The sequence below is a fragment of the Siniperca chuatsi genome, linkage group LG21 (genome assembly GCF_020085105.1).
Source record: "Siniperca chuatsi isolate FFG_IHB_CAS linkage group LG21, ASM2008510v1, whole genome shotgun sequence".
Lineage (NCBI taxonomy): Eukaryota > Metazoa > Chordata > Actinopteri > Centrarchiformes > Sinipercidae > Siniperca > Siniperca chuatsi.
In genome coordinates this window covers 3,343,350-3,362,306 of record NC_058062.1, presented here as the reverse complement: position 1 = coordinate 3,362,306, position 18,957 = coordinate 3,343,350, and the positions used below count along the sequence as shown (strand labels likewise).

General features: G+C 39.9%; 2 protein-coding genes and 1 long non-coding RNA gene across 7 annotated transcripts; 1 reads left to right on the top strand and 2 right to left on the bottom strand.

Moving 5' to 3' along the window:
• Positions 1-817: 817 nt before the first annotated feature.
• mmd (monocyte to macrophage differentiation-associated) lies at positions 818-18,166 on the bottom strand. Of its 5 annotated transcripts, XM_044180905.1 has the most exons (8): positions 10,978-11,092; positions 9,152-9,185; positions 8,148-8,229; positions 7,896-8,056; positions 6,389-6,463; positions 6,184-6,285; positions 4,261-4,330; positions 818-2,622 (listed from the first exon to the last, which is right to left on the bottom strand). In XM_044180905.1, exons 2-8 carry the CDS (start codon positions 9,175-9,177, stop codon positions 2,419-2,421), a joined length of 720 nt encoding a protein of 239 aa, XP_044036840.1. In that variant the 5' UTR covers positions 9,178-9,185; positions 10,978-11,092; the 3' UTR covers positions 818-2,418. The 5 variants fall into 5 exon arrangements, with proteins under 5 accessions (XP_044036840.1, XP_044036838.1, XP_044036837.1 ...); XM_044180903.1 differs by lacking the exons at positions 9,152-9,185; positions 10,978-11,092 and adding an exon at positions 17,888-18,166; XM_044180902.1 differs by lacking the exon at positions 4,261-4,330.
• Positions 4,337-8,281, top strand: LOC122868698. The gene is made up of 2 exons (XR_006376160.1): positions 4,337-5,499; positions 7,917-8,281. It is a non-coding gene; the product is annotated as an uncharacterized LOC122868698 (long non-coding RNA).
• Positions 18,016-18,318, bottom strand: LOC122868697 (small integral membrane protein 36-like). Its single transcript, XM_044180906.1, has one exon. The coding sequence runs from the start codon at positions 18,316-18,318 to the stop codon at positions 18,016-18,018; it is 303 nt and encodes a 100-aa protein (XP_044036841.1).
• Between the last annotated feature and the right edge of the window lie 639 nt (positions 18,319-18,957).

Below are 18,957 nucleotides of genomic sequence, written 5' to 3'. Positions count from 1 at the left end.
GTCATGGGGAATTTTTCCACCCTAAAATGTCCCTCTAAAATGCTGTTGAGTTTTTCAAGATCCACAACAGTCTGACAGAGAGATGTGGGTGGCTGATGCTTTCTAATCAATGTTTCTATCATCAGTCTTTCAGCACTGAATGCTTTGAGCCCTTTATTATGTGTACAAGAAACTAAATGAAAGACCATTCCTGAAAGTTTGGCTTATTTTGGTTTGGTCTGTAGAAAAACTTTCACGCAAATGTAGCAAAGAAACTGTTACTTTGGTATCTGTACTGAAACACAGGTAGTATTGGCAAACTTCAGTTCTTCAGCACCGACCAAAACGCATCTCTACTACAGAGTATTGAAAAGTGTCAAGTCCTGATAACTGGTAGTGATAGCTTAGTCAGATTCTTACCCTGTTATTAAGAATTCTGTATTTTCTGATTTAAATAACAATTTTGCTAATGTAAGCAAAGTTCTTGTATGGCTGCCTTGTGTGAACACATTGTTAAATAGAACAAAAGGGTTTGTAGATACATTTTTGTAATATTCCTCACTGTGATCTATCTATAAATATATTGTTTTGGTGTCGGTAGTGTATTGTATCGGCACTGGTTTCGATTTTTTTTTTAACTCTACCCAGTCTCTTGTCATCGGCGGTCAATGCAGCAGCCACCGTACAATTGGAAAAAAAAAAGCTACTTGAAGGAAGGTTCTTGTTTGTTTTATGTCCCTGCAGGAAATTAATCTGTCTAATGAGAGCTTGATTTCAGCTCCGGCAGTGAATGCAAACCTACGAGAGCTCATTATGAATGAGGATCTTGTCTGGCAAATGTGGGGCATTATCATTTTTATTGTCACATTAGAAAGGTGATATTCAGTAAAGTGGAGGAGCATCCATGTATATGCAGCACCGTTAACAGCCAATGGAACAGACAGGAAGCAGTTTTTATCCCTGCAAAGGCCAGGATCACAGAACAAACAAACATTACAAAACAGAGCCAAAATTAAGAAATATGCATTCATATCATTCAGCTCCATACATCACTAAGAGGAAAGCAACAGAAAGGTCATTTTATGAGCCATTGAGCAAATTTACAAAACCAACAACATGAGACAAAAACACGAACATGAGGTTTCTCCACTGATCAAACCCGCTGCAGAAGACAGACAGGAAACACTGTTCGTCCTAGAGGTGCAAATCAAAAACAGAGAATCAGTGGAAATGTAATACTGGACTACAGTACAAAGGTCGTGCATACACACACTCTACTGCACACTGTTCACATTAATAATAAAGTGGAAAAATTCTGTCTCACCATACTGCCTGAACTGATTTTCTCTCATTATTTGGCTCATTAACAAAATCCCACCTCATCCATGACACCTTCACCAGTCACCTTCTTACACCAGCCCACCAGCAGGGGGAACTAAATACTTACAGAATAAACTGCCGACTGCAGCTGGAGACTGGTCAGAAACGAAGCATGCGTTGGAAAAAAATGATTGTGAATCTGGATCAGATGGGTTGAGAATGTAATCGTAAAAATAGAGGAATGAAAATGGGAAAACAAATGACCAAACCTCCATCAAGAGCTTCTTCTTGTCATTTCCATCCTTCCTGACAGACTTCAAAGTGCACCAGCAGAACACAACGGACCACTGACTGACTTGAAACACTTCAAATCTCTATTAACTACTCACAAAGGCTGGGCATCGAATCAGTACTTTTTGGTACAGAGTATCAAAAGTTGACATCAAATATCTGGTCAGATTCATTCGCTACTGTGCTTATTCTCTGATCAGATTCCTGAGTTAAATCTTATTTTGCCAATTTTAAACTATTTTACTCAGGAAAACTTCTTGCACAGCCGCTTGTGAGATCTTTGGGGTTTTTTTAAATGAAAAAAGTACTTGTGTAGAGAAACATGTTTATAATTTTCAAAAAAAGTTTTTTTTTGTTGTTTTTTTAAAGTAAGTAAGTATAATTTTGGAAACTCATTTCAGATGATACTGAATTTTTAGCACCTCATTCGATCCCAAGTGTTCAAAGCACCAGCTGAAATGGATGAATCTCCAGGTTTTGACACACAAATGACCTCAATGTGGAATGTGACTCTCTTCAAGCGATACAAAAGACTGCTGTCACATTTCTCAAACACTCGTGAATGTGCCAGGGTTAATTGTAAAAAGTCAAAATTCCCTCCCTCACTGAAGTTGTACAAAACAGCTTTGAAAGTAGCTTTTGTTCGTCAGGGAGACGCTGAAAAATCTGTTCTCCTCCACGGTAGAAAACAGTAAACAATTCATGGTCATTATTTTCGTAAACTTTGCCGCTGTGGTCGCAGCTTCGGTGGGCAGTTGAGAGTCGTTGTGCAGGCGGCTCTGCTCAGGAGCACAGGGGGGGAGAACCGGCGTCCTGCCCCGGCTGTGGTCACGACTCGAGGAGGGCGTCGGCGCTGGGGGCCTTGTAGAGGTATTTCCAGATGGCGTAGTAGTGCACAGCCGCAGCCAGCGCCACAAAGACGTGCCAGATGGCGTGGGCGAAGGGGATGACGCCGTCGCTCTTGAAGAAGAACACACCGAGGCAGTAGATGAGTCCACCGCAGGCCAGCTCCTGAAGCCCCTCAGTGTTGCTCTGCAGGATGCACAAAACAAGGGGGATCAATAAAGTATTTCGGATTTCTAAATGGACATTTTATGTAATACCTTTTTACACCAAAATTATATTCGCAGATATGCGGGGTTTTTAAACACAGGTAAACTCGCTAAAAATAGGCGATTGACTCCTTTCACATTGCCAGTAGACGAGTTGTGTCACGTTCAACATCACGAACGCGTTGGAAAACGGCATTAGTAAACAGTAGAAAGCAGCATGGAGGCCAGTGACAATGTTACGGTGGTTGCTGTGTGTAGCCCACAGAATGTATAAAGGGGTAGCCGCGGCGTTTCTGGTTAACAGCAGCGTGCTGGGCAGGTGACAGGTGTGTTTACGGTGTTTGTGTGCTCTGACAGACGTCACAGCTGACGGGCTGTTAGCCTAGCATGCTAATACTACATAAACATATGAATGAGACGTTTATAGACATTCGCATTTAGAAACAGACGAAAGAGCGGCGAAAAATTAGCGTGTCCAATCGGGTGTCATGTTTACTCAAGACAAAAGCCAGATGTCAGTGGGTGTTAGCGGGTTTTTTGTCCAGTGTAAAAGGGGTATAACAACAACACTTATCCTGCTGTCTTTGTATAAAATCTACTTATCAATCTACTGATTCTGACTGTGGATTGAGTACGAGGTGTGTTCACATGGTAAAATGACATAATTAAGTATACTTAAAAATGCCAGCACGCACACAAGAAAAAAATGCATTTTTGAATGTGGTGTTGACAAACACTGTCCAACAAAGCATTACAGAACGGAAAATTAGTATCTGATAAAAAGTTGAAAAAAATGTAAAGTGGTTAAAAGCCTCCAACAAGAGAAAACAAAGAAATCTTATGAATTCTAATCTTGTTAACTTTTAAATTCTCCCATTTTAAATTGGCAGTAGGATTTGTCACATGCACAACACGGCATGTACAGTGAAATGTAAAGTGAAAAGCATTACAAAGACAACAAAAACAGAATGTGCAATATAAAAAGACAGAATACTGCGTTGGTTTCCTCGCAGTGACCAGCGTTCGGGATCAATAGGTTTCAGTGTGATATCCACACTGGATATCACAGCACGTGCAATAAATACATTTTTGTGTAAAATAAATGCCAGACGAGTACAGTGTTAACATTAGAGCATTTTGTTGTTTACACTTATAGTGTAACAGTATTAATGGGACATAAGGCTGCTATGTTCACACCACAAGAGGGCAGCAGAAATTAAAACACAGATTTAAATGTTGTAGCTTGATTCACAGCAACAGCATGTTATCGAGCAGTATTATTCCTGCGAACCCTCACAGAACAATATTTGCACCTTTTTATCTTAAGCAGCAGCCCTAAAAATGCTAGATTTGTTACACATTTAGCGCCACAATGTGCTGCAAAAACTCTCGTTACTTTCTGATATGGATCACATTACGTTTATTAATATAAACTTATGTTAAACTAATCCTCATTCTGCTGTGAACTCTCTGAAACACTCTGCAGACCCCTTCAACAGGAAGAGGAAGTAAAACACACTCATGACACCTCCACCCCGAAAGAAGTGACATGTGATGATTCAGGACATGCAAATAAACTGAATGTGACTATAAACATATTAATAAATAACAGTATTACCATTGACGTCATGACTAATGCAGGGAAAAAACCCATTGTCAAGTAGAAGGCCAGCTCAACAACTTTATACCTGTAAAGACAAACAAACCCAACATGTTCACTGACAACAAGATCAATGTGATGCAAGTTCAAGCAATTTTCAGGCACAAGACCGAGGGGTGGGGGTGTCTACCAAAACTGGAGAGCAACAAATCTACATATAAGTTTGATAAGCAGTATCCTGTCAAGAGACTGTCAAGTAAAACAAAAGTAAAATTAAATAATCTAAACAAGCAGGTGACAAAAACATTTAGATGTTACTTAAGGACTCATTACTGATACTGAATTCTAAAGATTTGCATTTAAATTGATCTGAACTGCCTCTTTCATCACAGATATCACATTTCGGTTTGACTTCTACAAACTAACTCAGTTCATAAACCTAAACTTATCTTATCAAGCGCAGGACGTGTGCAAAATTTGTTTTGATGACACACAAATTTTAAATAAAGTCATCTTAATGTTGTTACAGTTGGTTTTTTTAAATGCCATTTTAGTAAATGCAGTTTTTAATAGAGCCTAAATATTACAGAACTGAATGAAAGGTCAGTTAAAAATTGTTTACAAATCTGACTAAACCAACCTATTTGTGGTTTAATATAACTTATAATAATTTTAGAAACAATAAGAGCATAGATTTAACTGTTCACCACTGAACTGTGTTTGTAAAGCACCAACAATGACAATAAATGTTTTGCAGGTTGCACTTTTACCCATTAGACATGTAGCACTAAGAAAGAAAGAATGTAGATTCTGTGTTTTAAGACTTTGAGACGTATTCTTGGCAGTACACCGGCAGCTTGTTGTGACAACCTCATGCATGGGGCAACACTCGGGGCATAAAAGGTGTTAACACTCAGCGAGGGCCCAAAACAGAGCATGAACAATGAAATGAGGCGCTGATAAAAACTTGCCAAACCTGCCCTAAAACTTTCACTAATCTACAGAATCAAAAGGAGATCTGTTTAACACCAAACAGCCGACAGAGACAGCAGAGGAAGGAGGAAGTCACCTTTTTTACAGATTGTCACACAGCTCATTCATGACTCTGATGACAGCAGGGCTCTTCAGAGATTGTGTGACCAGAAGAGAGTCTTCAAGTGCAGATGATGAGATTGGTTACTTGTCTGAACAATGAAAAATGTCTATTGGGATGGGAGAGAACTCACTTCGGACTAAAACTCACATATAATCTAAGAGGTATGCTTTTAACTTTTTACAACAGTATTTTTGTATTTATTTTATTAAATTTTAATTAATTCAGCTATATTCTGTAATCTGACCCATGGGTGTCAACAAAAGTGTTTCTTAGTCAGAATGTGTATGTGTGTTCTTTAATATGGATTATTCATTATATGCATTGGGAAGCTGGTTGAAAAATGTAATTCTAAGTCATTTGAATAATATGGACTTTGGGTCTGCCTGGTTTTTCTCTTATTTTATTCTTTTTGTTGCTAATGTGTTTTTTTTTCTTGGTTATTTTATTTTAGGGTTGCAACTAACAATTTTTTCACTATGGATTCATCTGTCAATTATTCTCTCAATTAATCAGTTCATCCGTTCGATCTATAAAATAGAATAGTGAAAAATGACTGATATCCCAAACCCAAAGATACTAAATGTAAGACATCACATTCGAGGAGCTAGAACCAGTGAATTTTGGCATTTTTCTCTTAAAAAGTAATTCAGCGTTATTTTATGTTTCCAAAATGTAAACATCAATAAAAATTATATTTAAAAAATATCTCATTGGATTGTTTTTACAAAGGGGTGCTGCAGGTAGTCTAGACTCACTGGCAGTTATTGTCACAGGCTTTCTGTATGATCCCAACTTTTAAATTTCCATTATCACATGCATACACACTAACTGTGAAATGAACTCACTTTTCATGATAGTTGAAGACATATATGGTTCCAGCAGCCGCCATGAGCCACACGAACCAGCGCATGTGTGCTGCTAGAGGGCCCAATTCACGCAGGTTCAACCTGGGTAGAAACGACAAGACAAATGTGCATATGCATCGATTTTAGGTCTCCATTTATGACACCGGCCCCTCTGAGTACATACTGCCCTGTGTCTGGCACTCACCAAGGTGTGTAAGAGGCAGCGATGAAGAAATAGATGACTACTCTGTCACACATGTGGAAACAATGTTCCACAGACCTGAAACAAACAGGTGAACAGGTTATTTCTTGTTAAGTCACATTCACAGATATGCAAAGCAGAAACCGTATTTGCATGTTCCTACTGTCATGTTTCCACAGTAGAACTGAGTGGTTTGCTGGAATAAACTGTAATTCATAACATGTCAAAGCTACTACAAAGACAACAGATAACCTAGAGCTGCATTAGTGAACTTCTTCTCTGCAATAACATGACACGAATGCACTGATACTGTATTTACTATGTGATTGTGTTAGACAGCGCAGGAACTGTCAATCACACAGGCGACCCGACACACCTGATCAACATCTCTCAGTAGCAAAGTGTGAAGAGCGTCTCACCACTTACATAATAAAACACAGTTTCAGCTTTAAAGAAAAAAAAAACCCCATCACACTACAAACAGTACAATGCTCATTCAGAAGACAAAATCATCCTCAAACTAAATTAAAATGTTCTTGCAGCCAAAAACAGACTTCTTGTGCTAGCTTTGTATCATTATTCTTACTTGTTTATGCAAGGTTTCATTTGACTGTGAGCTCTCGTTTAAAAATCTAAAATAGGCATTTTTCACAGCAGACATTTGTGACTTGTCACAGTAAAAAAAACACAGGCGTTGTCAGTAGGGCTGGTATCGATTCTTAGTACTGTTTTGCCGCTGCTCACCAAGTGTCAACTGTCAAGTGCCGAAAGCTGGTATAAAATGTTTGGTCAGATTCATTATCTAGTTCACTTATTCTTTGATCAAATACTTCCTGATTTAAATAGAACATCTGCCAATTTTGGACTGTATTTTATTTCATTTTTGTATGCCTGTTTGTGTTTAGACAACGTTTGACAATTGGGAACTTTTTTTTTTTATTAAAAAAGGCTTTTGTAGAAAATCAAGTTTACATTTTTAAAAAGTACTGTATGTAATTGTCACGTAAAAAGTCCAATATCATGCATCTGTCATAATGGCACTGCCTCTAACAACACTTCAACCAAAGCGAAACAACAACCACTGAAGGAAACAGCAGAAAAAAAGAACTGAGCGTTAATTTTCTCTTGAACAAATACAAACTCACAGCAGGTTTCTGCTGCACAAAAGACAAAGATACGGCAATAAATTATGAAGTTAACACTTCATCCAGTGAAAGCAGTGTGCAACGAGAGAAACATGAAACCATAACAGCAGCACGCCAAAAAGGCAACAGGATATTCTACTTCCAAAACTCGAAATGACAGAGCAGCTGTACTGTACATCACTGATTTTACTCTAATATTACAAAAGGAATGGCTGTTTGATTGTGTCCCTCGCTCTTTTGTCTGTGTAACCTGTCAAATGTGTGTCCTCGTGCATTATATGCAAGTATAGTTTTTATGACAGCTTCTATTACATGTCAGTGTTGGTTCTCTACCAAACATGGTCTGTCATCGCACTCCTCCTCACCTCATGTGGCTCTTCTTCCAGGTGATGATATGAAACACAGTGGAGACGAGGAAGAGGGCACACAGGCCCATGCCGTACACCCAGGCAGTGATCTTCTCCCAGCCGTTGTCCGACAGACGGTGCAGCAACGCCATGCCCACGAAGGCCGGCACAATGAGGAGCTACAGAGATGGAACGAAATCACAGAGCCATTAAAACAACGTATTTGAGATGATGTCATCTACATAGAAAAAGTTCATTCAAGCCACTCACTGCATGAGTGTAGCAGTTGGCAGCATGCTCATAGCAGGTGGGCTGGTAGCGGCAGTTAGTAGAAGCCCGTCTGTTCATGAATCTGAAACACACACACACACAAATAAACAAAAAATAAACAACTATGGAAGGCTGATGCAGCACTGTATAGCTTCTTACCAACAAACCCATCACTCCGGTTCTGTCCTTATCAAAAGAGAAGTGATGGAAACGTTGATTTAAGGATGTTAACTATATCACAGTGTTCAGAACAATAAAGGAAATAAACCAACGAGGGTAAAAGTTTTATAGATATAATGTATGATAGAGTTGTTACAGCAGCCAAGTCGCTTTAATCACAAACAACATAAGAACACTCAAGAGGGTTCAAAAGAAGTAAAATAACAGAGAAAATAAATAATAATAAACTATAATCTTCATCTACAGTAGAAACTGAACTAAACAAAACATCATACTCTAACTCTAATTATAAACAATGATATTTGTACCTTTTTTTGGACACTGTGCATGACTTCCTGACAGTTTATTTGGTGATTTTAATCGGCTTGAGATGTTATGACTTGACAAACATAATGCATTTTATAACATAATGTTAAAAGTATAACTATGGTTACGGTAACTGAGAGAATGAGTGGCACTTTTTCTTGATTATTATTTATTAATTATCAAAATTGTTGCAGATGGACTCTAAATTCACTAATGTAAGACCTAATTAAATTATGTCCATCATTTTCTGTGCCCAAGTTGAAACAAAAATTTAAAACTGCATTCATTTGAAGTTATTTTGTTAATATGATATTGCTACACAGTAACTTTAACTGTTGTGTTAACTGAAAGGAAAACAGCTTTATGGAAACGTTACATGAAAAGCTGCAACTAACCTCAACTGACAATGCTGCAAATATCTGGCGCAGTAAGTGACATTAATATGGCCAAGTAATATCAGCAATCTTTGCCTGAAAGCCCAAAACATTTTTACAGGGAGATTTCTGGATTTCACCCACCTGGGAAAGATGTTTACTCTCTTCATTTCAGTGCCTTATATTCACCACAGGGAGCAAAGAAAAAGATCAGCAAACGCCAGCAAACAGAGGAGCCACAAAAGGGAAGCATAAAACATTAAACTGCCCTGACAAACCAAAGAAAACGGAAGGCCTAGCATTAGCTAGTCAGCTAGCGTGATGCTACTCATAAGCTAACTTCCACTACAGATGCAAGGCACCGGTAGCATTAATACTCCTACTATACAGGCACCGTTTTAGTCTTTTTCTTAAAACCATCCTGTAACAAATGCTGGCTCACTGCCTCTTCTTTAAGACAGAAATATCCATAAGCACCAGCGGCAGCCGGGACAAACCGAAAAGACCCCCGCTAGCACGGCGCTCCACCGGGCAGTGACAGGCTGCTGATCCCCGCTGAGCCGCTCAACAAAAAAATATGATTTCTTTTTCACCCAAACAGTGGTGAGATGTTGAGTGACAGCGGTTTGAGCCTATGAGCAGCCAGGTGACCGGCAAACTGGCCAATCAGATGTTAGGTAGGCGGTGCCCTGCAGAGGAGGCTGACAGTCACATTCTGGATATGCAAATATTAAACAATGTTTATGAGAAACGAACAAATAAACATCTAAATAAATAAACATATGAATACTGCGAAACTGTTTAATTGTTATATCATGTGTACAAAACATTCCTTTGCAAAAGGTACGTAAACTGCAAAGCTGCTGCCTCTTCATATTTTGGTACCACTTTTAAGGCACCCTTTATAAAGGGTTTATGAATTGTAATGGCTTTAATAATGGTTAATAAATCATTGTTACACTGCTTTTTCGATAAGATCTAAGCCATTAATAAGACCTTTAAATTGTCTTTACAACTGCAGAGTTCGTGGATTGTTGTAAAAAATACTTAGTGAATTATTTTGAATTTGCAACTGCAATTGATGGTTTATTACAGTGGAAAACTCACAATGACCCCTTTTAAAGGCATTTTTAACTGCAGAGTTGATTATTTATTAGGACGTTAGATCCTTAGCCTTTGTGTATGAGGATGACACTCACTTGTTAACCCAAAAGTTGCTATTATTAATGAGTAACTAATAAATAAAGTATTAAAAAATGTTTTATTAACCATTAATTAAGGCACAAGTTGCAGCCCTTAATAAAGGGTGACTTTTATCCAATCCAAAAAACAAAGCTAATACAGTTTAAATTGTAACACGCAGTTAGATTTGATCACAGATAGTAAGATTTGAACTTTATATTGAATTCAAACAGTATCTATCGTATAAATTATAGACAAGCTGTTTGTAACTTTAACACCAAAAATCCCCAAAGTTACTGAGGATATAAAAGCCTGGACGTGTGTGTCACATATTGTTTGACTGTAGGAATGCAATAGTGAAAAATTGGAATAACTGCCAAAGCACTATGATCTAAACTGGCCATGTACTGCATGTTCAAGCTGATTTTGTTATTACAGTTGGATAAGCCAAAAGGTACACGTAAACTAGGTGCCAATGTTTTACTTTTCTTTAACACGATCACGACTCAACAAAATCTGAATCTGATATTCCTGCCGCTTTTTGTCAAATTCTGTACATACAGCATCGTACAGCATGTTCTGTTAAACAAACATGTTCTAGTCAAGCTCGCGTTATGTAAGATGTTCCTCCCCGATGGAGGACGCAACACGCACCACACTGATTGTGTCAACAGCTTCACCGTGAAATGAGACTAGCTGATGCTTTAACTCAATTGTGATTTATCTTTTAATGTATTTACAACTACAACCATTTGATAGAATTTGCTGTAGACAGAAAGATACTGTACCTCAGGCAGCTTCCTGTAGGTATCACGGACAAGAAAATGTATAAATCTGGCGATGCAGCAGACAAAGTGACACAGCCAGACAGTGAACTGCACGCACAATGTCACGCAGCTCAGTTACATAATAGCACTGTAACTTGATCAGTGACTCTCACATATGACAGAGCCTCTATATCAGACCAAAGTGCAATCCTTGGGCTTCATGAAGTTCATGCTGTACAGCCTGTTATCGCTGCGAATGTTGCTGCACACAACAAGAAAGAAACCAGCTGAACCTTGAGCATGTTTCTTCTTACTTGAATGTTTTTCTTTCAGCAGATACAGATAACCACTTTCTCTTGAATTACAAACAGTGACTTACAAAGATAGGTCTATCTGGGCCTTTGTGGCACACTGTACCAGTGAGAGCAGAGAATGGGATTGATCCAGACGGAGAGAGAGCTCATTGTCTATGTTGGGGCTTTAAAAAGGACATTAGCACAGACAACGGGAGAATGCCAGAGGCCATATGTCAGGGGACAGTGTCTCCTCGTTTCTGGCTTTAGTCTGCTTTTTCCCCATGCTGCTCCGCCAACACCTCTAATGTGATGCAGACCTGAGAGCTGCAGGTTGGCAGCACGTCACAGCAGGTCAGGGTATCTTTCCGTCCCGGCCGTAAACCATCCCTGTCTGTGTCTGACTTGCACTGATCCCCTCCTCTGTTTTGTGGTGGATGGAGTTCTCTGGTGTTTAACCTGCACTCTCACATAACACAAGCAGCTGTATCGGTTTACACCTATTCCTGTCTCTTTATATAACAAGGACTTATAGGAAATATTTTTTTATGGTAAAATGTGGAGGATTTGGGTTATGGTAAAGTTTTTTGATCGAGGTCAGGGTACATATTATTTAGGTTAGATTGGATTACTTTAAAGCCCTTACACATCCATGGTCCACCCACACAGGTGTGCTCACTTATGCTGTGTGATTTTACCTCTTCTCAGGACTATTTGGGCATGTACAGACTGAGCTTGAAAGAGTACTTTGAGTTAGCATTGCTATAAATTGTTGGACTCACGATGGACAGAAAAAAAAAGTATCAAAGTAAATGCAGCAGAACCAGTAAATGCAGAGAGATCGTCTTTTTTATTCCACGCATTCTTCTTCCTTATCAAAACCTGGTCCCTATATTACCCACAATGCAACTCAACCGCCAACAGCTGGGTCAGAGATTGGCCTGGAGCCTCCAGCCTGCAGCAGAGGTGAGCAGCGGGCTACCGGGGTCTGGTAAGCTCACTTCTTTCGAACGCAACACCCCCAGATTTGTTTCCATTTTTAAATATGTAGTCAGACCCGACCAACACTGACTCAAGTGACTTGAGGCAATTCATCAGACTTCACACAGCTCCCTCTGCAGACACTAAAGGCTTAATACAACTTTATTCACATATGCAGTAGTACTCCCCAACACCTGTAAACAGACTTTGATGTGTAAAATCCCCCTTTAACTGACATCACTTCGGTCCTACCAGTTTTGTGGAGCTTGTTAGGGCAGGACAAATTACACCTTTCCCAATTTGAAGGTGCGGCCCCCATTCACTTCATCTTCAAATGAAACCTGTATGAGGGGGATCTCCTGGGCAGCTCCTGCATATACTCAGAGATCAGCATTGCTCTCACAGACTGTTCTGGGATCGCTGTACTCAATATGTATTAATTACCCACATCAGAAATGTGACATCACATCCTTTTCAGAGCTGAGTGCGGAGCAATTTCGTTGTACAGGAGGCTGATGTGACTGTACCTTTATTAGTACATGTGCTTCCATGACGTCACGTAATTCCCTGCCAAGCTCCACCCAACCTCAACCTGAGCATAGGTCTAATTAGCCAGAATGAGTGAAAGCACCTGTGTGGGTGTGCCACGGGTGTGTGGGGTCTGCAAACACTGATCTAAAGAATATAGCTCTACACTGACCATGTACAGTATTTTTAACTCTCACAAAACCAACTCTGTAATTATACAGCTGCCTTGAGATGTCCAGTGATGTGAACACTTGCAAGTTGTAAACATTGGACTCTTTCCCATCCCTACCTTCCATCCAAGCGTGGCATGACCCACCTGTCCACCGGTCCCCTCCACACCCTGCTCCTCCCTGCCTCAGCACACAAATATCAGCACTTGCCCTCTCCCAGTTGGCATGTTGTCCACCTGTTACAGTGGTCCAACCTTTTCTCCCCTGTCCCGGTTCCTGCTGAGTTACTTGCGTTCTTGCCTTTGTCCATTCGGACTTGTTTGCGTGTTTGGACTGTCTTGGTTGTTGATTCTAAGCCTGTTCATTGACCATTGTTTTGAGTAAAGTGCCTCTAATTCGACCTGCTCTACCTCTGCCTGCTTGAGTGTCTGCAGGTGGGTCAGCCTCCCTGTTGCCAAGAACCTCAACTGTCACTGATTGTATAAAAACCTGATAATACCAGTCTGATGAAGATTGGAAATACAGTAAAGCAGATTCAGATCATAAAACAGACCAGTCTTTGATTTATACCAGAGGGTACAAATAGACACAAAGATGGCGACAGAACCAGCTTTTTTCCTGGACAGAGTTGGGCCGTTTTGTACTGTGTTTTCCCGTTTCAGTTCACGTATCACCAGAATTTCATTTTGTCAATTGGTGCAAATTTAAGGCGTCTCAGTTAAAGAAGAATGTGCTCGTCTTTATTAATGATTCACAATTTGACCCCCAACAAATGCTCACAGGTACAGACATTCTGTGTTTCTGCTTTTCTAATAAAAAATATAATTTTTACTTCATATATTGTATTGTTGACTGACCCACTACTACTGACCCACTGAGCAACTACGCAGCAACAGTCTCAGCCTGAAAATTCAGGGGTCGGGGTGAGACCAGCTGATGTTGTTTGACACAACCTTATTGACAAATGACCTGGTTTCAGTGTCCTAACTTTACCCGTCAGCTGCTCAGATCCCAGATACATATCATTTCATACTGAGAACACAAACTGAAGATCGGAATCCACAGGTAAAGCCTACAATCTATGGAGACACTTGTTTAGTGGATGAATGAAGCAAGTGTGCAGGTTTTAGTATAACAACTTCTACTGGTCTTGTAGGACAGACATATAGGTGGGAGTGCCCTTAGGAGAGAAGAGGCTTTATGTACACATGTGACACGGGGTTAAACAGCTTGGTTTAGTGTTTGAATACAAAAACTAAACTGTGTATTGAGGTCAGGAGCTTTGCTGCTGCAGTGTTTTGCCGCACCTCAGTTAATTAATCTTGCAGCTAAATGGCTGAGCCTAGCGTGCTCTATAGTGGAAAGCACAGTGGTGCTTCTGGCTGAGGGCTGCAGAGTGCAGTGAGGCATGGCCGCCTTCCTGTACTCACTTTACACCTCAGTGTCACAGACTGAAGTCTACCTTTTTGATTTCACTGCAACAAACATTCACAATCTCCATATCTGGTTGTGTAAGCTACCAATATTAAAAAGTTTCTCCCCTCATGTCTATTGAAATCCGGCATGATAATGACAGTGATGATGATAATGATTAATCCAACTAATAGTAATGCCAATAAAATTGTTATTGATTGTATATGATTATTGTTATCAGAAATATACAGTAGAATCAATTCAGGTTAAGATCTGTCCAAAAACAACCTGTGTTTTATATTTATAATTGTAAATCAATAATTGAAACTTTAAACTGTATCTCATCCATCATATCAGTGGTGGACTACATTCACTGGGCAAAATTCATATATATATATATATATATATATATATATATATATATATATATATATATATATATAACATTTATGTTATTAGATTTCCTAATAAGAGTTTTTAAACTTTTACTAATTTTGTTTTTATGAACAAATTAATTTTAACAAAAAAATTAAACATTCAGAAATGAGGCCCGTTGTTTGATATCTGGCTTTTACAATGTTGAATACATACAGGAATTATGATGTTCTGCTGGTGTCAGAGGCAAAGTTTGGGCTCCAAAAGAAGATTTTATTTTTCTTGTTTGTTTGCAAATTCATAGGTGGAACGAGTAACATTACACAGGCGAATAAATTCCAAGGAAAAGAATGTGAGGTCTGCCATAGCAAGTAAAATATTTTATACCAAGTTGGAAAGGCTATGTCTCCTATGTTATTTCCGTTTCATTACCAGCATGGTGTAGCTCCATTCCTCGTGGGCAAGGACGTGGAAGAGGGAGAGCAGCCGAGCACGAGCACGAACTGTTGCTGATTGGCTGGAATTGCGTTGCGTGGTTCGGTCAGAGCCACTTTGTTTGTTTCCCATTTACAGAGCCAGGGGAACCGGATTTTCTTTCAGCGCACACACTGAACGGACAGCTGGCGGACCGTGAGGAGATATTCGCTGAGTTTGTTGAAAAGTGTGTTGATTTGGATTCGCTGACTGAACCTTAAGTATATTTTGTTGCTAATACTTATGTACTTTTACTTAAGCAAAATTTGGAATTCAGGACTTTTACGTGTAACAGAGTACTAAACATTTTAGCTCGCAGCCAGTTTTTAGCCCTGCATTATTCGAGGCTACACAAACAGGTCTCTGTCTTGCAAACCTAGGGTCATTCTTTTAGGTTTTCGTTTTAAGATAAATATGGTACTTTTTGTTTATTAAAGAAGTGTTCCTCTGCCTGTTTAGACACCAAGAGGCAGGGCTGGGATGGAGGTCAGTTGATGATTTACAGTTGCTTTTGTCTTTACTGAAATAGTAAAATATATGAGAAATTAAAATAAAGGCTCTGTCGCCTGTATAAATATATCTGATGCAGATACATGTAATCCAAATGCTCCATTACAAGTTGAATACGAGCCATTTAAAATTATAAGATGTAATTTTTCATAATTACATAATGTATTTACCATCTTTTTGGCTAATCTTTACAGACTTTACAAAGAATGCCATTAACCTATTATGAATGAGATCCATTTACTGCGCATTTCTCAGAAGTAGCAGGATTACATTGAGCTCCATCCAGGTTTCTGTCCATGTTTACTGAGAGAGTTCTCTATGGGATCTATTTCTGTTGAGTGTTGGCAGCTCGGACTGAAAGCTGTAATCACAATCTGTTGAATAATCAGGTACTAGGCTACATAGTTTCTGTATTAACCAACAAAGAAGTGATTTCAGTTGCCTGTATATTCTCTCATTGTACTATCTCCGATTCAGATAGATTGTAGTATTATTTATACATTTGTTTCTGGAAGGCAGATATGCTCTAGAGCCTGAAAACATCACTAATGGATCCTCCGACCCGAGTGGGCAGAGACGAAGAAGTTTCTATAGCAACATTTAATAAGCAAACGTGAATGCAAAGACAAACTATGACCAAAAAGTAAATACCAAAAAAATCGAACATCAATGACCTCCATATTTAATTTATTAGCAAAGTGTTTGCAACTTGCAAGCGTTCACAACATCAGAAAAATCAAGACAATTGTATGATTGTCGAGTTGATGTGAGGGTTATATAGAATAGCACTATATCCATTAAATTTATGTTTAATTACCTTGAAGAACAAACTCTGGCACATCCCAGCCATAATTACAACTTGGATGTTGACATGAATGGTATTTACTAACTCCCTAACATTAGCTTCCAGCTTTCTAGGTTTCGTTACTTTGCTGGATCTCAGGCCCCACCCACTGAGTTTAAACGCAACCAACAGGATTATTTTTGCCTCCAGAAGATCCTTGTCTCCAGGATATGTTTGTCTGACAAAAACTCCAATCGGGGGCCTTTTCCAAGAGGCCGGTTCAATGACTTATCTCCATGGCTTTGTTGAGTAAAACCTGGCAACGTTTCTTTTCAATCCATGTTTAAGATTTGACAGGCTTTGGGGTTTCTCTCAGCACAGTTACCCAGATAACTCAGTAAATCAGCTCCTTGCCCCTGCTTTGATTTCAGATCCTCTGACTGCTCTGACAGGCCAGCTAATCAGTCTGACTTGCCACAGATTACAGCATGGCGCTGCACGCAAGATCCTTTACAATGAGCGACCTGTAAAACAGTTTGGACAGAGCCGGAAGGAGCAAAAAAGCAGATGCCAAATATATTTGAGTTGAGAGAATAAATATTGAGCGCATTAGAGGAGAAATCGATCAAAACAAGTTCTCAACAAAACTTAATGGTCAGTTTATCCATCTGAGCTGTGGAAACAGTACGATGAACAACAGGTACACTTTTAGCTATAGTTGTGCTTGTATGGTGGCAGCTAAGTGGAGCGCTGAACTGAAGGATTAACATCTTCCTGTTGAGTGGGCGGGGTGATTAGAGACACACATCTCAAAATAAGAATCTAGACGTTGCAGGTCAGGACCTTGATCGGAGAGCTTTCACCAGCTGTCTGCCGCTTTGACAACCACATCCAAGCGCATCACACTTCCTCATGTTATGTAAGAGGTTGCTGTCCGTCCAGACTTAACCAAATGTTGAACACTAATCCCTGAATGACAGCCAGTCAAGAGCAATCCCGCTTTGATTTTGATAGAGCAGTTAAAGCAGAGATAATAGTTTTATCTACATGTTGGAGAAGAGGAACAAAGTCCAAAGATGTCATGGTGCGACACGTAGACTATTTCTTAAAGTATGATAGTCTTCAAATGCATGCACTCATTTGAAATCTAAAAGAGCCACACTAACTCATTTTCTCCTCTATTACATTTCTCTGTATGTTTTCCTAACCTTAATCCTAAACCTCTCTCCCACTCTATCAATACGTCACAACAGAAATGCCCTCTTTATTCCTTGTGCCCTATCAGTTGAAACATTTCCTCTCTACAGCAGACTGCAGGCTTTGGCTTGAGATCCTTGAGATAAAGAGGGCTTTAACATGCATACACACAGCATTTAAAGACATCTTATGTCACTCTTCCTTACCGTGCAAGTCTGGTCCTGTGTAGGTCAAATTCTAGCATTGTCCCAGTGAAAAGCAAGGAGATGTAAAAAGAAACGTACGTACAAAAAAAGAGTCAGGTATATACAAAGGTGAGTCCGCTGAGTCTCTCTCAGACCATCGTGCTCTTCTTCTCCCTGAAGTCTGAGTGTGTTGGTTCGTGGTAGGTTGTGATCATGTTGGCCGTTTCCCACCGTCCCACTGGGGCTGGAGAGCTCTGCATCACCACCAGCCTGATGGGAGACTGAGTCGGCTGCGGGTCCGGGGCGTACTCCTTGGAGGGATCTTTGCCCCGGCAGTCGTACATGATACACGATATCAGGAAGACCAGGAGCAAGATAACATAGCTGGCAATGAGGATGCAAAGGTTCAAAGTGACAGGGTCGATCTCCTGGTAGTTTTCCAGAAAGCCCATGGTGCCTGCTTCATGCTGGGTGGCCCTGAGGCCTCGAAGAACAAGCACCTCAGGGGCTGCAGAGGAAGGTAGAAGGTATCAACGGCTGCTACAGACTGAGAAACGCTAAACAAGTCTGGTGACAGCAGGGCTTTCTCCCTCTATCCTCCTCAATCTGTCCACTGTCCTCCCCCCTCCCTCCCTCCATCCTCTCTGCCTCGCTTCTGTCTCTCACCTGTCTGTTTCAGATGATCGCCATGGATACATGGCTTTGTGGTAAAAATACTTTAATCCGCGCCACTCCTCCAACCTTGAATTTCTGCGATCCATGGCCCCCTTTAATAATTTAAGCTTCAGTTGTAACTCAGCAACTGTTCAGATTCTGTGTTTACAGGATCTGTGAGCAAGTGAACATTAATTACTATGTAGCCTATGTGACGTATTTGAGTGCATGTTCGTGTGTGTGTGGTGTAATCTTAATCTTGATTGTGAGTGGGGATTGACGGAGGAAGCCATCTGGCTAAATAGAGGCCTGAAAAAAGCCACTCAGAAAAATGCTAACATGCTAGCAGAAGACTTAATCAACCACAGGAAAAGGTGAAAGACATTTCTTTCTAAAAATCTGTGACCTCATATGATTTTGTTGAACATGCAATCTAG

What these genes read in the sequence shown, in the direction of transcription:
- LOC122868697 (XM_044180906.1), bottom strand. Translation starts at nt 18,318, where the DNA reads ATGGGCTTTCTGGAAAACTACCAGGAGATCGACCCTGTCACTTTGAAC.
- mmd (XM_044180901.1), bottom strand. Translation starts at nt 17,925, where the DNA reads ATGCTAGAATTTGACCTACACAGGACCAGACTTGCACG. An exon ending in CCAACTGCTACACTCATGCA is followed by an intron (nt 8,057 to 8,147) that starts GTGAGTGGCTTG and finishes CCATCTCTGTAG; the next exon opens with CTCCTCATTGTGCCGGCCTT. An exon ending in GTCTTCAACTATCATGAAAA is followed by an intron (nt 2,623 to 6,183) that starts GTGAGTTCATTT and finishes TGCATCCTGCAG; the next exon opens with AGCAACACTGAGGGGCTTCA.